The sequence below is a fragment of the Maniola hyperantus genome, chromosome 1, assembly GCF_902806685.2.
Source record: "Maniola hyperantus chromosome 1, iAphHyp1.2, whole genome shotgun sequence".
Lineage (NCBI taxonomy): Eukaryota > Metazoa > Arthropoda > Insecta > Lepidoptera > Nymphalidae > Maniola > Maniola hyperantus.
The window spans coordinates 15,865,685-15,885,839 of NC_048536.1; the positions used below are offsets into that span (position 1 = coordinate 15,865,685).

The following is a 20,155-nucleotide window of genomic DNA, read 5'->3' on the forward strand; positions in this document are numbered from 1 at the left end:
AACATATGTTGTCAATTTTAATGTCATCGATTGTATTTTATGGTTTTTTTGAGGCGTCGTTTTTTTGGATTGGAATGTTTATCAAATAAACTGTGCTATGCAACTCCGGTAAATTAGTAATCGCGCTACGCTTGGATATTCAAATCTTTGTAGATTACGATGAAGTTGAAGAAAGTAAAAACAGACGCTGAGGTAAGAGACATGAATTTGCTTTGACAGGGGACTTTCCCTGGGCCGGCTCGTCTATAGGTGAACTAGGCGTCCGCATAGGGTGCTCGAATTTGGGGGACAGCATGGCTGGTAGGGGACAAAACAAGCGTGTTGCCGGTTTTTGCAAGGTGACTGGCTGGTGCGAGGGGTTAGGTTGCGCTCATAACATGAGTGTGGCCTAATATAATACAGCAATACAAAATCATGAAAACGTAGTTTTAAACATCATTCATATATCTACCTTGTATCGAGAAGTTATTACCAACGAAGAGAATGGATAAAACTAATGTTCTTAGTTTAAAGTTCTTAGTTGTTGCCAATTTAAGGGTTAATATTAAATTTCAGGAGGTGTCACCACCCGCTCCTCAGGCAGAAATCATCGAGGCAGACTTATACAAGCGCTCATACTTCGGGCCTGATGTCCCAACCTTAGAGCTAGAATGCTGGGAAGAGGAACTCTCAGAAGCGCAGCTAAAGGCGTACAAACATGCAGACGATGAATATAATAGCATTCAGAATAAGCTGGATGATATGGTGAAGGATACAGGTGGACAGATTGTTTACAATGGCAACCAGTTTACTGCTTATCAACTACTTGGGAAGTAAGTATTAAAAGTATCATAAGAAACAAATTATGCAGAAGTGCACCTAGCTAAAATAGAATAGAATAGATTTTTTTTATTCAAGTAAACTTTTACAAGTGCTTTTGAATCGTCAACTAGTTTAATTTAGGTTCAGTTGCCTAGTTCGGAATACCGTTTCTACCTATAAGAACCAGCAAGAAACTTGGCAGTTCCTCTTTTCAAGTGATCAGTTTACAATATTAATATACCATATATTATGGAGCAAGTCAAATCTAGGTTTTTTTATCATTTACATAATTTCTTGCAAAAATAGTGACTATGAGGGTACATCATAAAATATTTTTAGTTTTTGTTTTTAAACAATTTTTTTTTTAAATTTGTTTTGAAAAAAAATTAAGCAATTTCAAACAGTTTTTAATTTACTTGAAAAGTTAATTTTATAAAACTCATTGATAGATAATAATTGTGTTAAATAAACTTTAGTTGAAGCCATTTTAATTCTTAGTTCATACTATATATAGGTATTTATAACTGATCAGTTTGGAGTGGATTGCTTTTCAAGAAATGCAAGTACATAGTTTACAGTATCCATATTGAAACAAGCAGTAGGCTAGTTTGTTTTTGTACATGTACCTAACATGTACGATCATATTTGCTTATTTTTTTTAGACAACCAGTGCTCAAAGATTTGGAAAGGCAAAGTGCAGACATTATCAGATCTCGATCGCGTTCCCTCTCCGTGGCCAAGGATAATAATAAAGAAAATACAAGAGGCAAAAGAGGTAAACAGTGTAGATAATTCAAACCCACAGCAATTTCAAACAGTTTTAAAAGACTATGTATTGAGTTTCTTCTTCATTAAGTCATAAAATCAGGTGAGATTACAGTCAAGAGCTAACATGTATCTGAATTAAATAAAAAAGGCAACAATTGTTGATTTCTCACTACTTGCAGAGTGAATTAGGGTGAGGGAACTTTTGATTTGATCCTGAATCGACGATATATCAAATATTAGGCTATTTCTGACGTGAAATAAAAAAAAATTGGCGATTCATAGGCTACCTAGCATCACATGTAAGTAACATTTGACGCCTGCTAGGGGTGTTGAAGCCTCGACGTTTTATTACAAGTTCCCTAACTGTTGTGAACTGTGCTACTTATCAAAGACTAGCTGTTGCCCGCAACTTTATCTGCGATTTGGTTTTTAAAATCCAGCGGGAACTCTTTGATTTTCCCAGATAAAAAGTAGCCTATGTTATTATCCCGGCCTTTAACTATATCCATACAAAAAATCACGTGGGTCCGTTGCGACGTGATTGAAGGACTAACCAACAAACAAATAAACTTTCGCATTTATAATATGGGTAGTGATAAAGTCATGTTAAACAGTAAACACTTCATATTTTCTATACATTTTTCAATAACAATACCAATTGCTATACCCAATTGCTTAGTTGTAGACATAATTATTAATTTTGTAATAAGTGTTTGTAATAATTTTGTAATGAGTAAAAATAAAAATTTCATTGGAGACTGTTTAGGTTTAAGTGTATTATATATGTACTAAGTAGGTATTTTTGTAATTGTAACTGTTTCTTTCCATAAAAATTTATTTTAAATTAAATTAAACAATTTTTTTGATAGGTCGATCAAAGAAGTACAATGAAAACGACCGTGAATACTCCCCATCACCGGAAAGAGTCAAGACTCCGGAGACTCGCCACAAGAAGAAGAAGAAAGACAAGGATCGCAAGAAGGATGACAAAAAGAAAGATGAGGATCCTAAAGACACCAAGACTAAGGACAAAACTTTGGCACCTTCTAGTAAGCTACTTTATAAAATAAAACCAGCCAAGTGCGAGTCGGACTCACCCACTGCGGGTTCCGTACTCAGGAATTTTTTCGACATTTTGCACAATAAATCAAAAACTATTATGTATAAAAATAAATAAAAATCTGTTTTTTTAGAATATACAGGTAAAGCCCTTTCATATGATACCCCACTTGGTATAGTTATCGTAGTTTGAAAATTGTAAATATTAATTATTTGTTATATTCATATATTTGTTATATCATATTAATTATACAAATTCACGGTTTTCGGATTATTTCCTGTGTCTCAAGGCAGTGCACATGTTTTATGCCCCAATATGGTGATGTTACAGTTTCTACTCCGACATATATTAATTGTTCGTTTATATCTCTATATAGATGTGCACAGCGTAGTCACGAACGTGCGTCCGTCGGAAGCGACGGCGGTGGGCGGGCTGCTGACTGGCAGCGCGACCAAGCCCACGACTATTGTAGATTTGACCAAGGAGGACCAAGGCAACAAGAACGTCGCAGACTCGCGAGAGGTGTCGTTCAACAAGTTGCAAGGTAAGTTGATTACAAAAAATACCCTTAATAGCTCCACGGTTATACGAGTGGACTAAAATTCGAAAGGTCGCTAGTTCAAACCCCACCCACTGCACTATTGTTGTACCTACGCCTAGCACAAGCTGTACGCTTAATTGGAAGGAAAAGCTAATTAACATGGCTATTCTTTTAAAAAAACCGGCCAAGTACGAATCAGACTCGCGCACTGAGGGTTCCGTAGTACAATCGTATTTTATCGACATTTTGCACGATAAATCAAAAACTACTTACTAGATCTCGTTCAAACCAATTTTAGGTGGAAGTTTGCATGGCATGGCAATGTACAATCATATTTTTTTAGTTTTATCATCTTATTTAGAAGTTACAGGGGGGGGGGGCATTTTACCACTATGGAAGTGTCTCTCGCGCAAACTATTAAGTTTAGAAAAAAATGATATTAGAAACCTCAATATCATTTTTAAAGACCTATCTATCCATAAAGACCCCACATGTATGGGTTTGATGAATTTTTTTTTGAGCAGTTTAAAGTATGGGGAACCCCAAAAATTTATTGTTTTTTTCTATTTTTGTGTAAAAATCTTAATGCGGTTCACAGAATACATCTTTTTACCAAGTTTTAACAGTATAGCTCTTTTAGTTTCGGTTTTAGGTTCGGTGGTTTCGGTGGCTGTGACATACGGACGGACAGACAGAATCTATAATGGTTCAATTTTTTGCCATTCGGCTACAGAACCCTAAAAATAATATTAATGGATATTAAAATAAATTTTCCATTTTCCTTGTCCATAGGCAAAACATTCCCATCTCTCGTGGTAGTGGCGCGTCCATACCTGCGCTCGAAGGAGGCGCCACCGCCATCTGACCGCGCGGCCCTGGACGCCAAAGTGAAGTCCGTGCTCATACACACTCCCATGAAGTTCACAGAGTGGCTCATACAGCAGGGCCTGGTGCGGTCTGAGCAGTGGTGCGCTATACACGCCGGGAACAAGCTTAAACTGGGTGAGTCCTAGTAACTAATTCAAGTCCTAGTGACATATCATACCTAAGTGACACATACTGTCCCTGTGGATTTATAAATAAATAAATAAAATAAAATAAAATAAAAATAAAATAGCCTTTATTCACTGATACACTAGTTATACATCTTATATTACTAACTAACCGTATTACTAATTTCTTATTTCCTATTATTTAATTATCCTATCCTACATAATTTATTCAAAAAAAAAATTAGTAACACCAGCAATTTACAGTTCAGGTTGTCCTCTTTGGACATAGGCCTCCTCTAGACCTCTCCATTTTTTCCTATCTAACGCTGTGGATTTAGGTTTTCAAAAATCCTATGGGAACTCTTTGATTTTCCAGCATAAAAAGTAGAATATGTGCAAATTGCTGCTTTTTATTTTTTTCGTGTTCAGCACTTAATAAGTGCTTAATAAGTGCTGAAACTAAGTGGCGGCCATTTTAAATACGGATTTAGAAAAAAGATCTGACTTACTCTCGCCTAAAGAAGTTTTACTTGTAACATGTAACATACTTCAAGTATTTTATTTCCAGGCATGTACTCCGACGTATCAAAGTTCCCCTACTCAGGCGGATACGTATGGATATCCGAATGCTGTCCCACGCGTTTCGTATCCGTATTCTCCAGCTCCATATTCGAAGGAGCAACATTCCCTCCAAGCGTCATACTCAAGCTGGTATACCACTGGGCGTGTCAGACTAACGTGCAAAACGTCGTACAGTGGGTCAAAGTGGATAACTTGTACGTGAAAGGGTTGTTTACGTGGTTGAGAGCGGTTTGCACGTCCGCTATACATCACCATATGGGGCTATTGGGTGGTGCGGGCAAGAAGATCGAGGTTGGAGTGATATCCCTGGGTACTACCAGCCATGATGGCACGCAGAGACAAGTGAAGGTTGAAGTGTTAGGCATTTTGGACCCTGTTGAGAAAGTGGTAAGTATTAAAAAAGTTCAATGTCTCCTTTTCATTTCTTTTTAGTTAGAACAGGACAAAATGTTTTAGTTATGTCAGTCGTATTGTATAACTTGTACGCTAAAGGGTTGTTTACGTGGTTAAGAGCGGTTTGCACGTCGGCTATACATCACCACATGGGGCTATTGGGAGGTGCAGGCAAGAAGATCGAGGTTGAAGTGATATCCCTGGGTACTACCAGCCATGATGGCACGCAGAGACAAGTAAAGGTGGAAGGTAGGCATTTTGGACCCTGTTGAGAAAGTGGTAAGTAATAAACGAATTTCAATGTCTCCTTTTCGTTTCTTTAGAGTTAGAACAGGACCAAATATTTTAGTTGTTGCGTGGATTAGCTGTAAATAATTAAACTTGCAAAAATCTAAAAGAAAACTTGCCTTTGTGTTTCATGAACTGATAAAATCAAACAAATGATCCAATCATTATAAGAAAACCAGTGAGTTGATTTCGTAAAACCTTTATTACAATCTCAATTGTTTTGATTGGCTGAATTTGTGCGATTCTTGTTGCAACAATGCATTGTAGCCAATAGAGAGCCAGCGTCAACCAATCAGAGGTGATTGCGATCGTAACATTGTAGCTGTCACTCTACCGCAATCGCGCAGCTGGTCATAGGAATAAAATTATTGTGGACTTGTTCAACACGTAGAGGGCGCGGGCCTTGCCACGTGGGTACGAGGCGCAGACGAGGCACGGCTTGTGCCCGCCATGTGTTATAAATCATCATTCGGCAAACTTTTCAGATTCGTGGCGTCCGTGCACGGACATAGGACGTTGAAGCATAAACTGCTTCATATAAAATGTTCGTAATGTTTTGAATCTGTGCCTCGTCCGCGCCTCGTACGTGGCACGGCTCGTGCCCGTCACGTGTTGGCATAAATCATCCCTAATTCAGTAAACTTTTCAGATTCGTCTTCGCGCAGTGGAACCTCTAGCGGAATACGAGAAGAACTACAAGAAACGCTTCCAGAAGATCCTCGAACCTCTGACCGGCTGGGTACATCCATCTTCCACTATCCTCACCGACTTGACCGTTGACAAAGGAACCCTGGTTTCCATGGGCTTTAAGACAGTTCAGCAATCATCCTCACATTCGGACCAGCCGGCCAAGCATAGCAATGCTAATATAATGGAGTACTTGAGGAGGATCGTGCCTAGAATGTTCCAGAATACTCTGTCGCTTCTCTCGAGGCAGATTATACAGCAGTTTTTGGATGAACTTGTATGGAGAGAAAAGTAAGAGACTTAACTTTATTGATATAAAAACACTTGTAACTAATAAGAACCTGTTTCTAGTATTGTATGTTTCCAAAAGAAAGTTTTCCTTTTACCTAAGTAAAATTTCACCTATAAGAAATAATGAAGCTGCCAAATTGTTTTTTTTTTCAAAAATTTATTTCTGGTGTCACTCAAGATGATGTAAGGATTCTAACGATACCCCATACATCTAAATCTATTCAGACATTTAGACGTTATTGGTGGAATAAAAAACTGATATTGATACATTAATAAACCCTGAAAATATAACGCTCCTGATAGTTAGTTATGTGACAAAGAATAGTTGTGTGACAAATTGATATTGCATAAGGGCTTTCAGTCTTCCCAGTTTGCCCTGTTAGAATGACTACTGTTTTTCGTGGCTATATTTTCGTCAAACTGTTAAACAATCTAGCATTTTCTTTTACCTCAGTAAACTTTTAAGTTTTTATCCCCAGATTCGGAATATCGCCCGGGCAAGCGTTTGACAACATAGTTTCCCATATCGCTGAACAAACTAAACTTGACGCGAAGGATCCCATCACCATTCGACTTAACAAGATCGCTTCGAATCCATTCAAGAGCTGGAAGTATCCAAGCAAGGTTAGTTTTTTTACGATGTTGTTGAAAGATATTAAATTGGCTCAAATATTTCACTAATAAATCATAGTAAATCTTTGTTTTCAATTATGTGTTTGTGTTTTTTGTAATAATTTTATATCATTCTTTAAATTAATAAGAATACGAATATGAATGAATAAGAATCAAGTGTGAACTTAAAAATCTCTAACAAAATCTTCCATTGAATTTTGCAGCTATGAAACTTTTTGCATCTTTCGAGATTTTTGTCACTCCTTTTGTCGAGAATTTAAAAATTGCTAAACATAGGTTTTTGCTGAGTTGCCCATAGCAATAGACTTTTTTTAAATTTTTGCAAATGCTTATGCGCATGACATCAAGTCTTTGGTGAATTTATGACGTAAAACTAATCAATGTTAATATTTAGAAAAACAAAAATGAAGAGCCGCCCGAGCCTGAGGCCCGTGGAAAACGCAACCGCAAGAAGAAGGAGCCTTCGCCCCCGCCGCCGCCGCCGCCCAAGAAGAGGAGGAAGGAGAAGATTGAGAAGACGACGTATACCACCACCATAGACGACGATGAGGACGAGGAGGTACAGACTGTGCACTATGACTTGTCCTCTGACGTCATATTGACACCATTGAAAAACACACAATAATAAACGCCAAGTTCTAAGGAATAAAGCAAACAAAGCAATGGTGCCAACATGACGGCAGGGGGCAAGTTATTGTCTGTAAGTTTCTTATGTTTATGAGGGACTTGATCTTTCTTCTCTCTGGTCTGGTTTCCGCACTTAAACATTTCCGTCTGTTGTGCATTGCATTGCATCTCCCCGCCGAATTCTTCACTCCAGCCATCCAAGCTCGCTCCAGAAGCCGAGTAGGCCGCCCAGGTTGCCGACGGCTTCGTCGAGTGAGGTTGGAGATGGTCGAGTGAGGTTGGAGATGGTCGAGTGAGGTTGGAGAACTCAAATGGCGCTCGCGTTTGCAGGACTTGATATATATAGCAAGCGCCCAGAAAACGAAACGGATGCGCAACGGGCACTTGTCACATTTCTTTCAGAGATTTAGTCTACACAGCGTCTGGGGCGCTTGCTATATCAAGGCGCTATGGATCCATTCACATAAACCAGTACAAAGAGCAGAGAGGTGGTGGTGATGGAATTTTCCATGTATCGTCACTGATATGATTGTTGTCTTTTACGTCTGCCGTTGCAACGTCATATTACGGCACCACTCTCCTAGAAAATCGTAGCTTACCGGCCGAAATTAATAAATAATCAGTATATTTGAAATCTGTCGATAACTTGTTTTAGTTAAGTTGTTAATTTTCAAAAATTTCTTTCTTTTTTTAAGAAATAAGGTACTAACTATAAGTAACTTATCAATTCAGATAGATCATGGGTACTCCTAAAGCTCAAAGATTAAGGTACAATGTTTTATCACTAACACTTATTCCCAGGTACCACTAGCACTTCGTCGCACTAAAATCAAGCAAGAAAAGAAGACTGAGAAGGATCCCGAGCCGCCGGCGCCGACCCCGCCCGTCGCGCGCTCGCGCCGCAAGCCCGCCAAGACTTACGTCGAAGACGACGCGGACTTGGACGATGTGCCGCTCAAAAACATCAAGAAGGAAATCAAGCCTGAAGAAACTGTGTCTCTGGAGAGGTTCTACTATGGGCAGACCAAGGAAAATGACATGGACAACTTTGCTATTGCAGTTTTGGTAAGTATTCTGAATAATAACTTCGTTGTGTCAATTGAGTGACTTCCGTTGTTGGACATTTTCCTTGTATGAATTTCCACACTTTACTGATTGGAATTATGGCTGAGTGATGGCTGTTGAATCCGCACTTGGCCAGCGTGGTAGACTATAGCCAAACCCTTCTCAAACTGAGAGGAGACCCGTGCTCTGTAGTGATGACGATGATGGCTTAAATTGTCTTTTGGAGTTTCAAGTCCACACTTTGTTATCCAGCAAAATCTGGGGCATTTTACATGGGTTTTCTGTTGAACTATCTCGGTACACTCTTCTTACAACACGGCTCTCCCACTCCCTCTAAGAAGACATTCAACACATACATTTTGTAGTAGACCCTTCGGTCATACGACACATTGTCAGAATTTCTCCAGATTGAACATATTGTTATTCGTTTTGTCAGAGTGGGTGCAACAGAAAATTTTCTGACAGATGTTTTCTGATAATATGCGGCCGGTTTTAGTGTCCAAGCGAGCAGAGTCCATTTCATCTCCAATTATATTGGACCAAAGACAAAGATCTTTAAAGCTTTTTTTATTAACTTTATATTTTATCCCTTATTTTTGCGTTTCACATGTATACAAGACTAACATGAGATACATATGAGACCCTGTAAGGGTATACCAAAATATAGGTACATTATAATTACATATTTGATAATTCACTTAGGTATGTAATATTTACAATATTCATCTAAATATATAAAGGGAAAAGGTGACTGACTGACTGACTGACTGATTGATCTATCAACGCACAACTCAAACTACTGGACGGATCAGGCTGAAATTTGGCATGCAGATAGCTATTATGATGTAGGCATCCGCTAAGAAAGGATTTTTGAAAATTCTACCCCTAAGGGGGTAAAATAGGGGTTTGAATTTTGTGTAGTCCACGCGGACGAAGTCGCGAGCATAAGCTAGTAAATTATAATAACAGACTTAAGAGAAAGAAGAGTTTTTCCACAGTGTCCCATCTGCCACGAGGAGTTCAACGAGAGCCTGCCCCTTACGGAGCACATCTTCAAGCACCTAGTGCGTCCGCCCGCGGGCGCCTCGGACGATGCGCCTCAGTGCCGCTACTGCCTCGCGCGCTTCGCCACGCACGAGGAGCTGACCAGGCACTTGAACCTGACGCACCCTATCGGCACCAAGGCGCCCGACGTCTTCACTTACGCCTGCCTCATTTGTGAGGTGAGTCACCTTCAAGCCCCGGTGCCTCGCCCGATGCGCCTCAGTGCCGCTACTGCCTCGCGCGCTTCGCCACGCACGAGGAGCTGACCAGGCACTTGAACCTGACGCACCCTATCGGCACCAAGGCGCCCGACGTCTTCACTTACGCCTGCCTCATTTGTGAGGTGAGTCACCTTCAAGCCCCGGTGCCTCGCCCGATGCGCCTCAGTGCCGCTACTGCCTCGCGCGCTTCGCCACGCACGAGGAGCTGACCAGGCACTTGAACCTGACGCACCCTATCGGCACCAAGGCGCCCGACGTCTTCACTTACGCCTGCCTCATTTGTGAGGTGAGTCACCTTCAAGCCCCGGTGCCTCGCCCGATGCGCCTCAGTGCCGCTACTGCCTCGCGCGCTTCGCCACGCACGAGGAGCTGACCAGGCACTTGAACCTGACGCACCCTATCGGCACCAAGGCGCCCGACGTCTTCACTTACGCCTGCCTCATTTGTGAGGTGAGTCACCTTCAAGCCCCGGTGCCTCGCCCGATGCGCCTCAGTGCCGCTACTGCCTCGCGCGCTTCGCCACGCACGAGGAGCTGACCAGGCACTTGAACCTGACGCACCCTATCGGCACCAAGGCGCCCGACGTCTTCACTTACGCCTGCCTCATTTGTGAGGTGAGTCACCTTCAAGCCCCGGTGCCTCGCCCGATGCGCCTCAGTGCCGCTACTGCCTCGCGCGCTTCGCCACGCACGAGGAGCTGACCAGGCACTTGAACCTGACGCACCCTATCGGCACCAAGGCGCCCGACGTCTTCACTTACGCCTGCCTCATTTGTGAGGTGAGTCACCTTCAAGCCCCGGTGCCTCGCCCGATGCGCCTCAGTGCCGCTACTGCCTCGCGCGCTTCGCCACGCACGAGGAGCTGACCAGACACTTGAACCTGACGCACCCTATCGGCACCAAGGCGCCCGACGTCTTCACTTACGCCTGCCTCATTTGTGAAGTAAGTAAAATGAACTGTTTTAACTTTTTTACATAGTTGAAAACTGTCTCCATAAGGATAGATAACAAAAAATTGTGTTCGACTCAAGTTGTTTGAATTCAGTTAGTTGTGTATTATTATGAAATTATCTCTATTTCTACAGGTTCGTTTCGCAGCCGTGCTGACTCTAGCAACGCACATGCAGAAGACGCACGCACCGCGCGAGTTGCCGTACGCGTGCGGCGCGTGTCCGTACCGCAGCTCCGCACACCGCGCCACGGTGGACCACCAGCGCCGCTGCCACCGCCGCGCCGCCGCGCTCTGCTGCCCGCACTGCTTCAAGGTCTGCTCATCTCTCTTGTATCACAAGGCCAACAACCAAAAGCCTAAACACCAATTTCCATATTTCTAACTTCAAAAATGACGAACTTCCATTTCAAATTGAGCCTCAATAGCTCAACCGGTAAAGGAGTGGACTGAAAACCGAAAGGTCGACAGTTCAAACCCCGCCCGTTGCACTATTGTGGTAGTTGGAGAGGAAAGGGGAATATTAGTAATTTAATATGGCTAATATTCTTTTAAAAAAAAAAAAAAAAAATTACTATCATCCTCCAAGAACGCCGCCCCCCCCCCCCCCCCCCCCCCCATGGTCACTCCATTGAGTTGAGGGTGGCATGTCAAGCTTCACTGATCTGATGGAAAAAATGTTCCATTACAGGTGATCCCGGTATACGACGCGGAGGGCTATGAGCTCACAACGAATGTCCTGCTGTACATCGACCATCTCAAGCTGCACCAGGACAAGGAGCTGGAGGTCAAGTGCAACCGCTGCATGCTGAAGTTCGTGCATCTTGGTGAGTTGTTTTATCTTTTTCTTTCTACCTGGGTTTCCTTTCCGCATTAAAACGTAGCCGTGAGACCATTGGCGTGGCTTCACGCCTGTCATTCCAGCCGCCAAGCTCATTCCAAAATCCAACTAAGCCTTCGGGCATTGTTGCTCGGGAGCCAATGTAAGCTTCTTGTTGAGCAGATACACGTCTGAATTTGAGCAGTGCGTGTTCCGGTGTCTCGCCACCCTCCATGTACAGTCATCATGATCAACCCATCGCCGGCTCACTACAAAGCACGGGTCTCCTCTCAGAGAGAAGGATTTTGCCCATAGTCTACCATGAAATGAAATGAAATGAAAATTTATTTATCACAGCAATGTCGGTTTACAGTTTAGTGTCGGGAACCCTGAAGTAAGTTTGATAAACCTGTGTCTCAGGGTCCCCGCTCCTCCTCCTCAGTCTCAAACATAATAGTTGTGTTAACAAAAACTATAAATACTTAAGTCTAAACAATTAACATGCAGTGTGTCGTGCGTGTATGTGTGTGTGTGTGTGTGTGTGTGTGTGTGTGTGTGTGTGTGTTTGGTGTTTGAGTGTGGGTGAGTGTGTGTTCTGTGACCATGCTGGCCATGTGCGGATTGGTACACGTCACACACCTTTGAGAACATTATGATGAACTCTTAGGCATGCAGGTTTACTCACGATGCTTTCCTTCACCGTTAAAGCAAGTGATATTAAATGAATTAAAACGCACATAATTCCTAAAAGTTAGAGGTGCGTGCCCGGGATTGAACCCCCGACCTCCGATTGGAAGGCTGACGTCCTAACCACTAGGCTATCACTGCTTCTGCAATTATACCTTTACCAAATGTGATTTTCTGTTTTAGGACAACTAAAAGAGCATCAGATTCGAGATCACAACACCGTGGAAGACGCTATACCGTTGTGTTCTGAAGAACACTTGATCAACCAACCTAAAGTAAGTGTTCCTTTCTTTTGTCTTATGGTGTCGATTAAAGGTTTAGGCACGGTTGCTTCGTTGCTTCAGTAAATTTTTAGACACATGACTGTTAAACATGTCGTTACAGAAAATAAAAACCGGCCAAGTGCGAGTCAGGCTCGCGCAATTAGAGTTCCGTACTACAGTCGTATTTTTTTGCATGATAATTCAAAAACTATGATGCATAAAAATAAATAAAAATCTGTTTTAGACAAGTAGTATTGACAACTAAAGGACGGCTATGCCGTCATGTATTTTTATTCCAAAACATCTCAAATTCCAAAATGTGCCAATTTGTAAAATCGTAAACCGATACTATTTAACATCTATTTTTTATTACCGGTTTTTTATTACAGAACAAAGCGCGTCCGCCGGTGAAGGACTCAACGAATCACAACATCAGCGAGACGTACGAGGGACTGACACTAGTGCTGCCCGAAGGTGCCGTCTGCCGCGAGTGCGACACGCCGCTAGATAGCGACAAACATTTCCTGTGAGTAACGTTAACCAGCAAGAAACTCGGCGGTGGCACTTTTCAATTGTCATTGTCAAAATCACGCTCATTGGTATAAAAAAAATTACTTGGCGGACAGTTTTTTAAATATTGGCAAGTTTCCTATTTTATAATCAAAAGGAGCCCAAGATATTGATTTAGAAGAATTCGGTCCAATAACAAAGAATTTCAAAATATTTTTTATTTTTATTTTGACAAGTTTCTTTTTTATTGTCACAAGGAAGTGTGAAGTTTTTATGAAATAAAAGGCTTTTTTCTCATTTCACTCCTCAGTGTGGAGACGGTACGATTTTCTCTCATTTTACTCTCTGGCCTCCTCAGCAGTCCTCCTCGGTGACGTGTGATAGATAAGAAGCTTCGGCTCAGAAGTCTGTATAATGCTGCATTCTTGCCAAAGTATTGGAGTCAAAAAACCAGTCAAGTGCGAGACGATGGGTTCCGTACCATCGTACAAGATATACCTAACACCTTTATGTAGAACACTGCGAGTTAATGACGGCAGCGCCCTCTATATGTAATTTAGTAAACTAATTAATTTTTTGATCACATTTTAATTTTATTTACGGAATGTAACCACAAATTCGCGGTTTTCGGGTTTTCCTTTACCTGTAAGATAAGATCTACCTATCTGCCAAATTTAAATTTAAATAATATGTGTATTTACGCTGTTGATTACTTTCAAATAAACAAAATAAACAAAAATAAACAAAATAAAATGATTCTAGGTCAACAGGAAGTACCCTATAGGTTTTCTTGACAGACACGACAGGCAACAAAGTGATCCTATAAGGGATCCTTTTTCCTTTTGAGGTACGGAACCCTAAAAACGATAAGATTACATTATTAAGGCCAGATCCCTATATCAAAACGAATAATATAATACGGTCATTGTTTGACTGCACAGGGGTCGCACAACTTGCAGCAAGTGCTCCTACGCGACGTCCTGCTACCGCGGCATGCTGCGTCACAGCGGCTACTGCGCGGGCCCGCACTCGCTGGAGACGGCGCCGCGACGCGCGCACACTCGCCTCTACTGCGTGTGCGGATACGCCACAGACATAGGTACGTACACGGGCTGTCAGCCCTGCGGGGTGATTCGCTAACTCAGTGTCTTACACTGAATGATGGCCACCGATCTCATTTGACATTTATTTTTAATCCATTGAAGATTTTCTACGAAAAATTATTTTAATGTCACTCAAACAATTGGCAATGTATAACCAACCAATGTCAAATGAACTCGGTGGCTATCATTCATCGTTAGACACTAAGTTTGAGATTAATAGTGCGCACTTTGACTTTGCTCAGACATAAGATTGAGTTAAAACAAGACAGATTTATGTGAGAGATATAGCTCTATCTCGTATTAACTCTATCTTAAGTCTAAGCTAAGTCAGAGTGCGATCTATAGATCTCACCCTAAGTTAGCGAATCACCCCGCTGGGACTTGAAGAAAGATCGGGGGCAACATCTTTCTAAGCTGTGCAGAGGTTGTAGATATGTATTACCCTGCTAGATACGGTGGATTATCTGTAATGATATTTTGCTCCTCTGAGTCGTTTAGGACGTGCTTAGGGCGTCTTTTCTTTTCTCATTTTTCGTGTTATAGGAACGGACATGCTGTCTCACTTGCTGGTGACGGGGCATACAAGCGCTTATTCATCCGAGGAGGAGGCGCGCGCCAACACGGTGGGCGGCGAGCCGTCGGCTAACAAGACTCCCGACGAGAATCCTGTCGACGTGGTAAGCAGATTTATTGAGATCTGCTTGCTCAGTTCTCAGTTCATTTATTATTATTAGGGTCCTGTACCCGAAGGCTGCCAACGGGACCCTATTACTAAGCCTCTGCTGTCTGTCCGTCCGTCAGTCAGCGCCTCAGTCTATTTAGGTAGAAATTTGAATTTTTTCTGTTGCCGCTATAACAACAAATAATAAAAAATTCAAAATGGTCACCATGAAAATTTAATAAAAGTGTTATTTCTTATACGATGGTACCCTTCGGGTGCAAGTCCCGGCTCGCACTTAAACGATTTTTTTTATTCTGTCGATTACGAATTACGATTCCCTCTCCCTGTAAGTGATACTTTGACGAGTCTGATAAAATCTTGTACAGTATGTGGCAAAAAGTAATGTACACAAAAAGTAATGTACATCGACCTTTAGAAGGAGATTTGTAGAGTATTGTCTGTCGTTGGGACCGACAAAACGTCATATAGGTATGAGTGACACAGACAACGCTCTACAAAGCCGAAATGTCTTCTTAAGGTCGATGTACATTACTTTCTGCCGCGTACTGTAGAATGTAGGTTTAATACATGATTTTCTTTTTTTCCTGTGTATAGCCCATGGAGTCGATGCCCTCAGCCATATCGGACTACGCGCCGCCTTCGGTCATCAACACGCAGCTGTCGCTCGACGACCTCGCGCCGCCCTCCGTCTTGCAATCCGATCAGGTTTGAATTTATAATTCTACTAGATGATGCTTGCCATTTCGTCTGCGTGGGTTTAGGTTTTTAAAAATCCCGCACAGAGTTCTCTTTGCTTTTCCGAGATAAAAATTTGCCTATAGCCCTAATTTTCATGTAAATCTGTTAAACAAATGGGCCTTTAAGAATCCTGTGGGAATTCTAATTTTCTGGAATAAAAAGTAGCCTATGTCCCCAGTCCCCAGGATGTAAGCTAACTCTGTGGCAAATTTTATCAAAATCAGCAGTCTGTATTTTTTTCAGCCCGCACAGTAATGCGCATAAAAAACGCCATTGATTATTATTAATGTATCATCAAAATCGTTTGAGCCGTTGAGTAGTTACGAGTGGACATTGGAACAGTTGAGTAGTTACGAGTGGACATTGGAACAGTTGAGTAGTTACGAGTGGACATTGGAACAGATATACTTCACTTTCAAGTCACTATTGTTATTGTTACATTTTTTTTAGTTTATAAGACTAGCGCTTGGCTGCGATCAGACCTGCATGCAGCCTAAGATGGAGCATGCTTATCTAGAAGATGCCTATTCACTCTTGACTTAAAAGTATCCATTTTATAATTAGAGGGGAAAACTGATGCTGGAAGGGTGTAATGAGAACATAAAAATTAAACTGCTGTAAATATGAAATGAATAATGGCACCGATTATCTTGTCTTTCTCTTAACAAAATTTAAAGTATATACAATACAATTCTTTATTTGCCTAATGTGTGTAGGTACATAAGGTGTTAAATCTAATAAACATAGTCCAGCACATTAGCCATGTCGGCGTACAAATAATATAGTAGACAGTTGAGATTATTGAGTATAAATATTTTTTTATACAATACAGATATATTTTTTAGAAAATATTCTTTTATTGTTATATACTACAATATTGCTTAAAAAGGACGGAACATGAATTTTACATTTAAGGACTCTAAATTTTAGTTCACACTACAAATTTAAACAGTAGGCTCGCGACTGACAGCTAAAATCACGAGGTATGGCAGCTCTAAATTGAATTTCTAACTGTCAAACTGTGTCTGTCCTTTTCATAATACATTAGTAAGAAGAGGATGCGAATACTCTAAAATTTAGGTGTGCTCAGAATCAGTACCATTGTATTCTTTATTTCCAGCATGACCAAGAGCTACTGAAAGACGCGTACGACAGACCGCTGGCCACGCCTCGCCACGAGGAACCGCACTACACTCTGGGGGACTTCGAGCCGCTGCCACAGGAGCCACCACCACAGCCCGACTTTGAACAGCTTTAGATTTTTGTTTAAAACTGCATTTTTGTGTAAATCTTGCAAACAAGACCACTTTATTATGGGCTAAAATATTAGGTTAGATGTTTGCATCATTTGGGTTTGAGTTAGTAGATAAAATTTTATTTTAACCTTATGGAATTATATTGAATAAGATAAATACTAATTTGTATATTTTATTTTATTTGTCATCAAAGCGAAGTCTATGAATAATTAAATAAGTAATTGTATTGACTATATTTTGTGTTTCTTAGTAATTAAGTAATGCTTATAATACAGACGTAATAAATAATATACAACTATATTTTGGGTTTTTTTCTCTTTTTCTTATAGCTCAATGTGACTTTGTTGGTGACTCCGTAGTTTCCTATACAGCTGTTATCATCGTCTAAGATCAAACTATCGAAGCTCAAGTCATAAGTCCTCCATATGTACTTCCAAGATATTTTCACTTTGTTTCCAGTTCTTTGCTGGTAGATTTCAAAATGCCTTGCTATTGCCTTCTTCAGTTCTCTTATAGTTGCATTTTGTGGAACCTGCAAATAAATAGGCTAAATTAATACAGTCAAAATCTGATATAACAACATTGAAGGGACCATGGCTATTAGGTCGCAAAAGGCAATAGTAATATCTGGTGTTAAGTCGTCACTGTAAAACCACTTATTTCAATCCATACTAATATTGAAATTTCAGGCTTCAAAAATACTCTACTGATTCCAAAAATGGGAGACAGCTTAGAAGATACCAGACATTTATGAAATATTTTTAATTCCAATAAAACAAATGCAAATTTTTAATAAAAAACCAAGCTGCAATTCTTACAAAACAGGAGTAAAAATGATAGCAATGCATTAGATCCTGATCAGTCTTAGGCTGAGATCTATATAACGTACTCAGACTATGTTAAGACTTAAGTTTCACTTAAAACGAGGCAGGTTTATGTCAGCGATACAACACTGTCTCATTTTAACAGTGTGTTAAGTCTGAGCAAAGTAACAGTTCCCTCTATAGATTTCAGGCTGTCAGTACAATAATAATTATTGTAGAGGGATTTGCTAGAAAAATAACTAATGTGGTTATGACCACTAACTTGTGGAATACTGGCAATAAAGCTGTGGTAAAATTAATAAATTGTTAAATGGGTACATACTTACAATTACTTTTAAAGGTGGTTCATCTTCTCTGGAAATGTAGGTGCAAATAGACTGGCCATGTTCTACTGCTGTCTGTAGAAATTAAAATTAATTATTATTAATCCTATCGTAGAGTCAAAAAATATTAATTATTAAACTTAACAGGACCCTATACTATCATCCTCACCATACAATAATGTGTCTACAATATAAAAGGCAGCACCCCACATTAGCCTAAATGTCTGGGTTTTATTTTTCTATAAGTTCCTACATGACCAAATGCTGGACCGATTTTGATGAGAAGTAGCATAGATTATTTGCGTTTCGGAGACTAAGATAGGCTACTTTTTTATTAAGAGTCAATAGCGGTCAATATTACGTCTTGGCGGGAGCACTGCCGTGCCCCCTGCTATGATACAGGAAGAGGAAGTTACCTACCTATGTACTACGTAGTTGTTATCAAATATTTTGAAAGATTTTTAATACTATACCAGTGATATGATCTCTTCTAAAATGATGTCAGACGGTAAATCTGAGAGCAAAGGATCAGCGTGTAATAGATCAGTCAGTGAAGATTTCGTAATTTGTAGGAGATCATCGTGAGACAATGTGTCGGCAGTTTCTGCAATTAGCTCCATTTTGTAATTGAGAAACTATCACACCAATACACATTAGTGGTATTAAATGTGAAATAAAAACTAAAAATTCAGTATATAAATAAGCTATCTTTTATTTTCCAAGCCCATTTTCAATGATTTCCAAAATGTTTCCAACTTTTTCCAATGATTATTTGTTTTTATCCCAATACGTTATAAATGATGGTTATATGACAAGGCTCTTCTGGCACTTGAATGACATTGACAGACGCGCGTGGCGAACATCGGAACTAACGCCGCCCCGGCGTCACCCCCATAGAATTTTTAAGTTTTATGAAAATTTAATTTAATAAATATAATAAAAAATTAAAATAAAGTACCTAGGTACACAGAATACATGGACTAGGTACTTCGTAATACAACCAGTAGGTACAACCCATAGAGATGGTACCTAATCATTCATCTAAGGTACAACCCCGTAGTCACGCTGACGCGCTGCCCCCTTCTTGCATGCGGTGTTGCTTAGTAAAAATAGTGACTCACAATGTTAGACACCTTTCTAGAGTTACCCGTAGCTACTCAGTTAATGATTCTTTTGGCCCCCCGCAGTACCTATATAGTAGATAATCTATGCCCCGCACTATTTATTTTTCATAAAATCTGGTAGCACTGGAAAGTGGAAGGAAAACGGCAAAAATGTCGTTTTTAAAAATTCGACTATAGAGAAAATCGATCCGACTATGATAGGGATAAGTCGATTGAACTGTCAAGTTGGCGACATAACATCACTAAACAAGAACCATAGACAGAGTTGACAGATGCTATTATATTAGTGAGAAAAAAATTGAGGTTAGGTTAGAGATTTTCCTATAAATTTAATACAAAATTGAAATAAAAAATATTTGTAAATACAAAATTGTGAAAATGGATTCCTTATCTACTGGATCACTAAGCGGAGCACAGAAGGAGGAACTAATGGATCAGGTTAAACAACAAATTGCAATCGCTAACGCACAAGAACTTCTGACAAAAATGTCTGAGAAATGTTTTAAAAAGTGCATAAATAAACCTGGAACTTCCCTTGATAATTCAGAACAGAAATGCATAGCAATGTGCATGGACAGGTACATGGATGCTTGGAACCTTGTGTCAAGAACCTACAGCAGTCGTATTCAACGAGAAAGAAATATGTGAAAAAAATTCAGTGTTCTAAGTTTATGCTGTGCTGTAAATATAGAGAATGTAGTAACCGGTGCATTTCTGATGTGAGTTGCGTCTACCAATTGTTATGTTTAATAAAAAGGGTTTTAGGTTATGTTAACTTTATTTTATTTTCCAACCTGATTTTATTATTTACAATTAATAAAGAATTTGTGACTTCCAGCGATATAGTAATCATCATCTATAATGGTTACTTTTTAAAAGTATCT

The 20,155-nt window shown here is 40.3% G+C and overlaps 3 protein-coding genes across 3 annotated transcripts; 2 read left to right on the forward strand and 1 right to left on the reverse strand.

Annotated features, from left to right (window-relative positions):
- Positions 1-16: 16 nt before the first annotated feature.
- Positions 17-17,300, forward strand: row (relative of woc). The gene is made up of 20 exons (XM_034972530.2): positions 17-192; positions 556-812; positions 1,464-1,576; positions 2,439-2,618; positions 3,006-3,173; positions 3,963-4,172; positions 4,731-5,131; positions 6,075-6,403; positions 6,883-7,027; positions 7,431-7,595; positions 8,465-8,728; positions 9,727-9,951; positions 11,078-11,257; positions 11,633-11,768; positions 12,632-12,723; positions 13,101-13,237; positions 14,163-14,320; positions 14,868-15,001; positions 15,601-15,711; positions 16,865-17,300. Exons 1-20 carry the CDS (start codon positions 160-162, stop codon positions 17,000-17,002), a joined length of 3,576 nt encoding a protein of 1,191 aa, XP_034828421.1. The 5' UTR covers positions 17-159; the 3' UTR covers positions 17,003-17,300.
- LOC117985534 (U11/U12 small nuclear ribonucleoprotein 25 kDa protein-like) lies at positions 17,159-18,977 on the reverse strand. Its single transcript, XM_034972320.2, has 3 exons — positions 18,621-18,977; positions 18,151-18,222; positions 17,159-17,532 (listed from the first exon to the last, which is right to left on the reverse strand). Exons 1-3 carry the CDS (start codon positions 18,765-18,767, stop codon positions 17,296-17,298), a joined length of 456 nt encoding a protein of 151 aa, XP_034828211.1. The 5' UTR covers positions 18,768-18,977; the 3' UTR covers positions 17,159-17,295.
- A 555-nt stretch (positions 18,978-19,532) lies between these two features.
- LOC117985626 (mitochondrial import inner membrane translocase subunit Tim13-like) lies at positions 19,533-20,040 on the forward strand. Its single transcript, XM_034972429.2, has one exon. The coding sequence runs from the start codon at positions 19,650-19,652 to the stop codon at positions 19,917-19,919; it is 270 nt and encodes an 89-aa protein (XP_034828320.1). The 5' UTR covers positions 19,533-19,649; the 3' UTR covers positions 19,920-20,040.
- Positions 20,041-20,155: the final 115 nt, after the last annotated feature.

What these genes read in the sequence shown, in the direction of transcription:
- row (XM_034972530.2), top strand. Translation starts at nt 160, where the DNA reads ATGAAGTTGAAGAAAGTAAAAACAGACGCTGAG. An exon ending in TGGACCCTGTTGAGAAAGTG is followed by an intron (nt 5,132 to 6,074) that starts GTAAGTATTAAA and finishes TAAACTTTTCAG; the next exon opens with ATTCGTCTTCGCGCAGTGGA. An exon ending in ACGACGATGAGGACGAGGAG is followed by an intron (nt 7,596 to 8,464) that starts GTACAGACTGTG and finishes ACTTATTCCCAG; the next exon opens with GTACCACTAGCACTTCGTCG.
- LOC117985534 (XM_034972320.2), bottom strand. Translation starts at nt 18,767, where the DNA reads ATGGAGCTAATTGCAGAAACTGCCGACACATTGTCTCACGATGATCTC. An exon ending in TAGAAGAGATCATATCACTG is followed by an intron (nt 18,223 to 18,620) that starts GTATAGTATTAA and finishes TAATTTCTACAG; the next exon opens with ACAGCAGTAGAACATGGCCA. An exon ending in AACCACCTTTAAAAGTAATT is followed by an intron (nt 17,533 to 18,150) that starts GTAAGTATGTAC and finishes ATTTATTTGCAG; the next exon opens with GTTCCACAAAATGCAACTAT.
- LOC117985626 (XM_034972429.2), top strand. Translation starts at nt 19,650, where the DNA reads ATGGATTCCTTATCTACTGGATCACTAAGCGGAGCACAGAAGGAGGAA.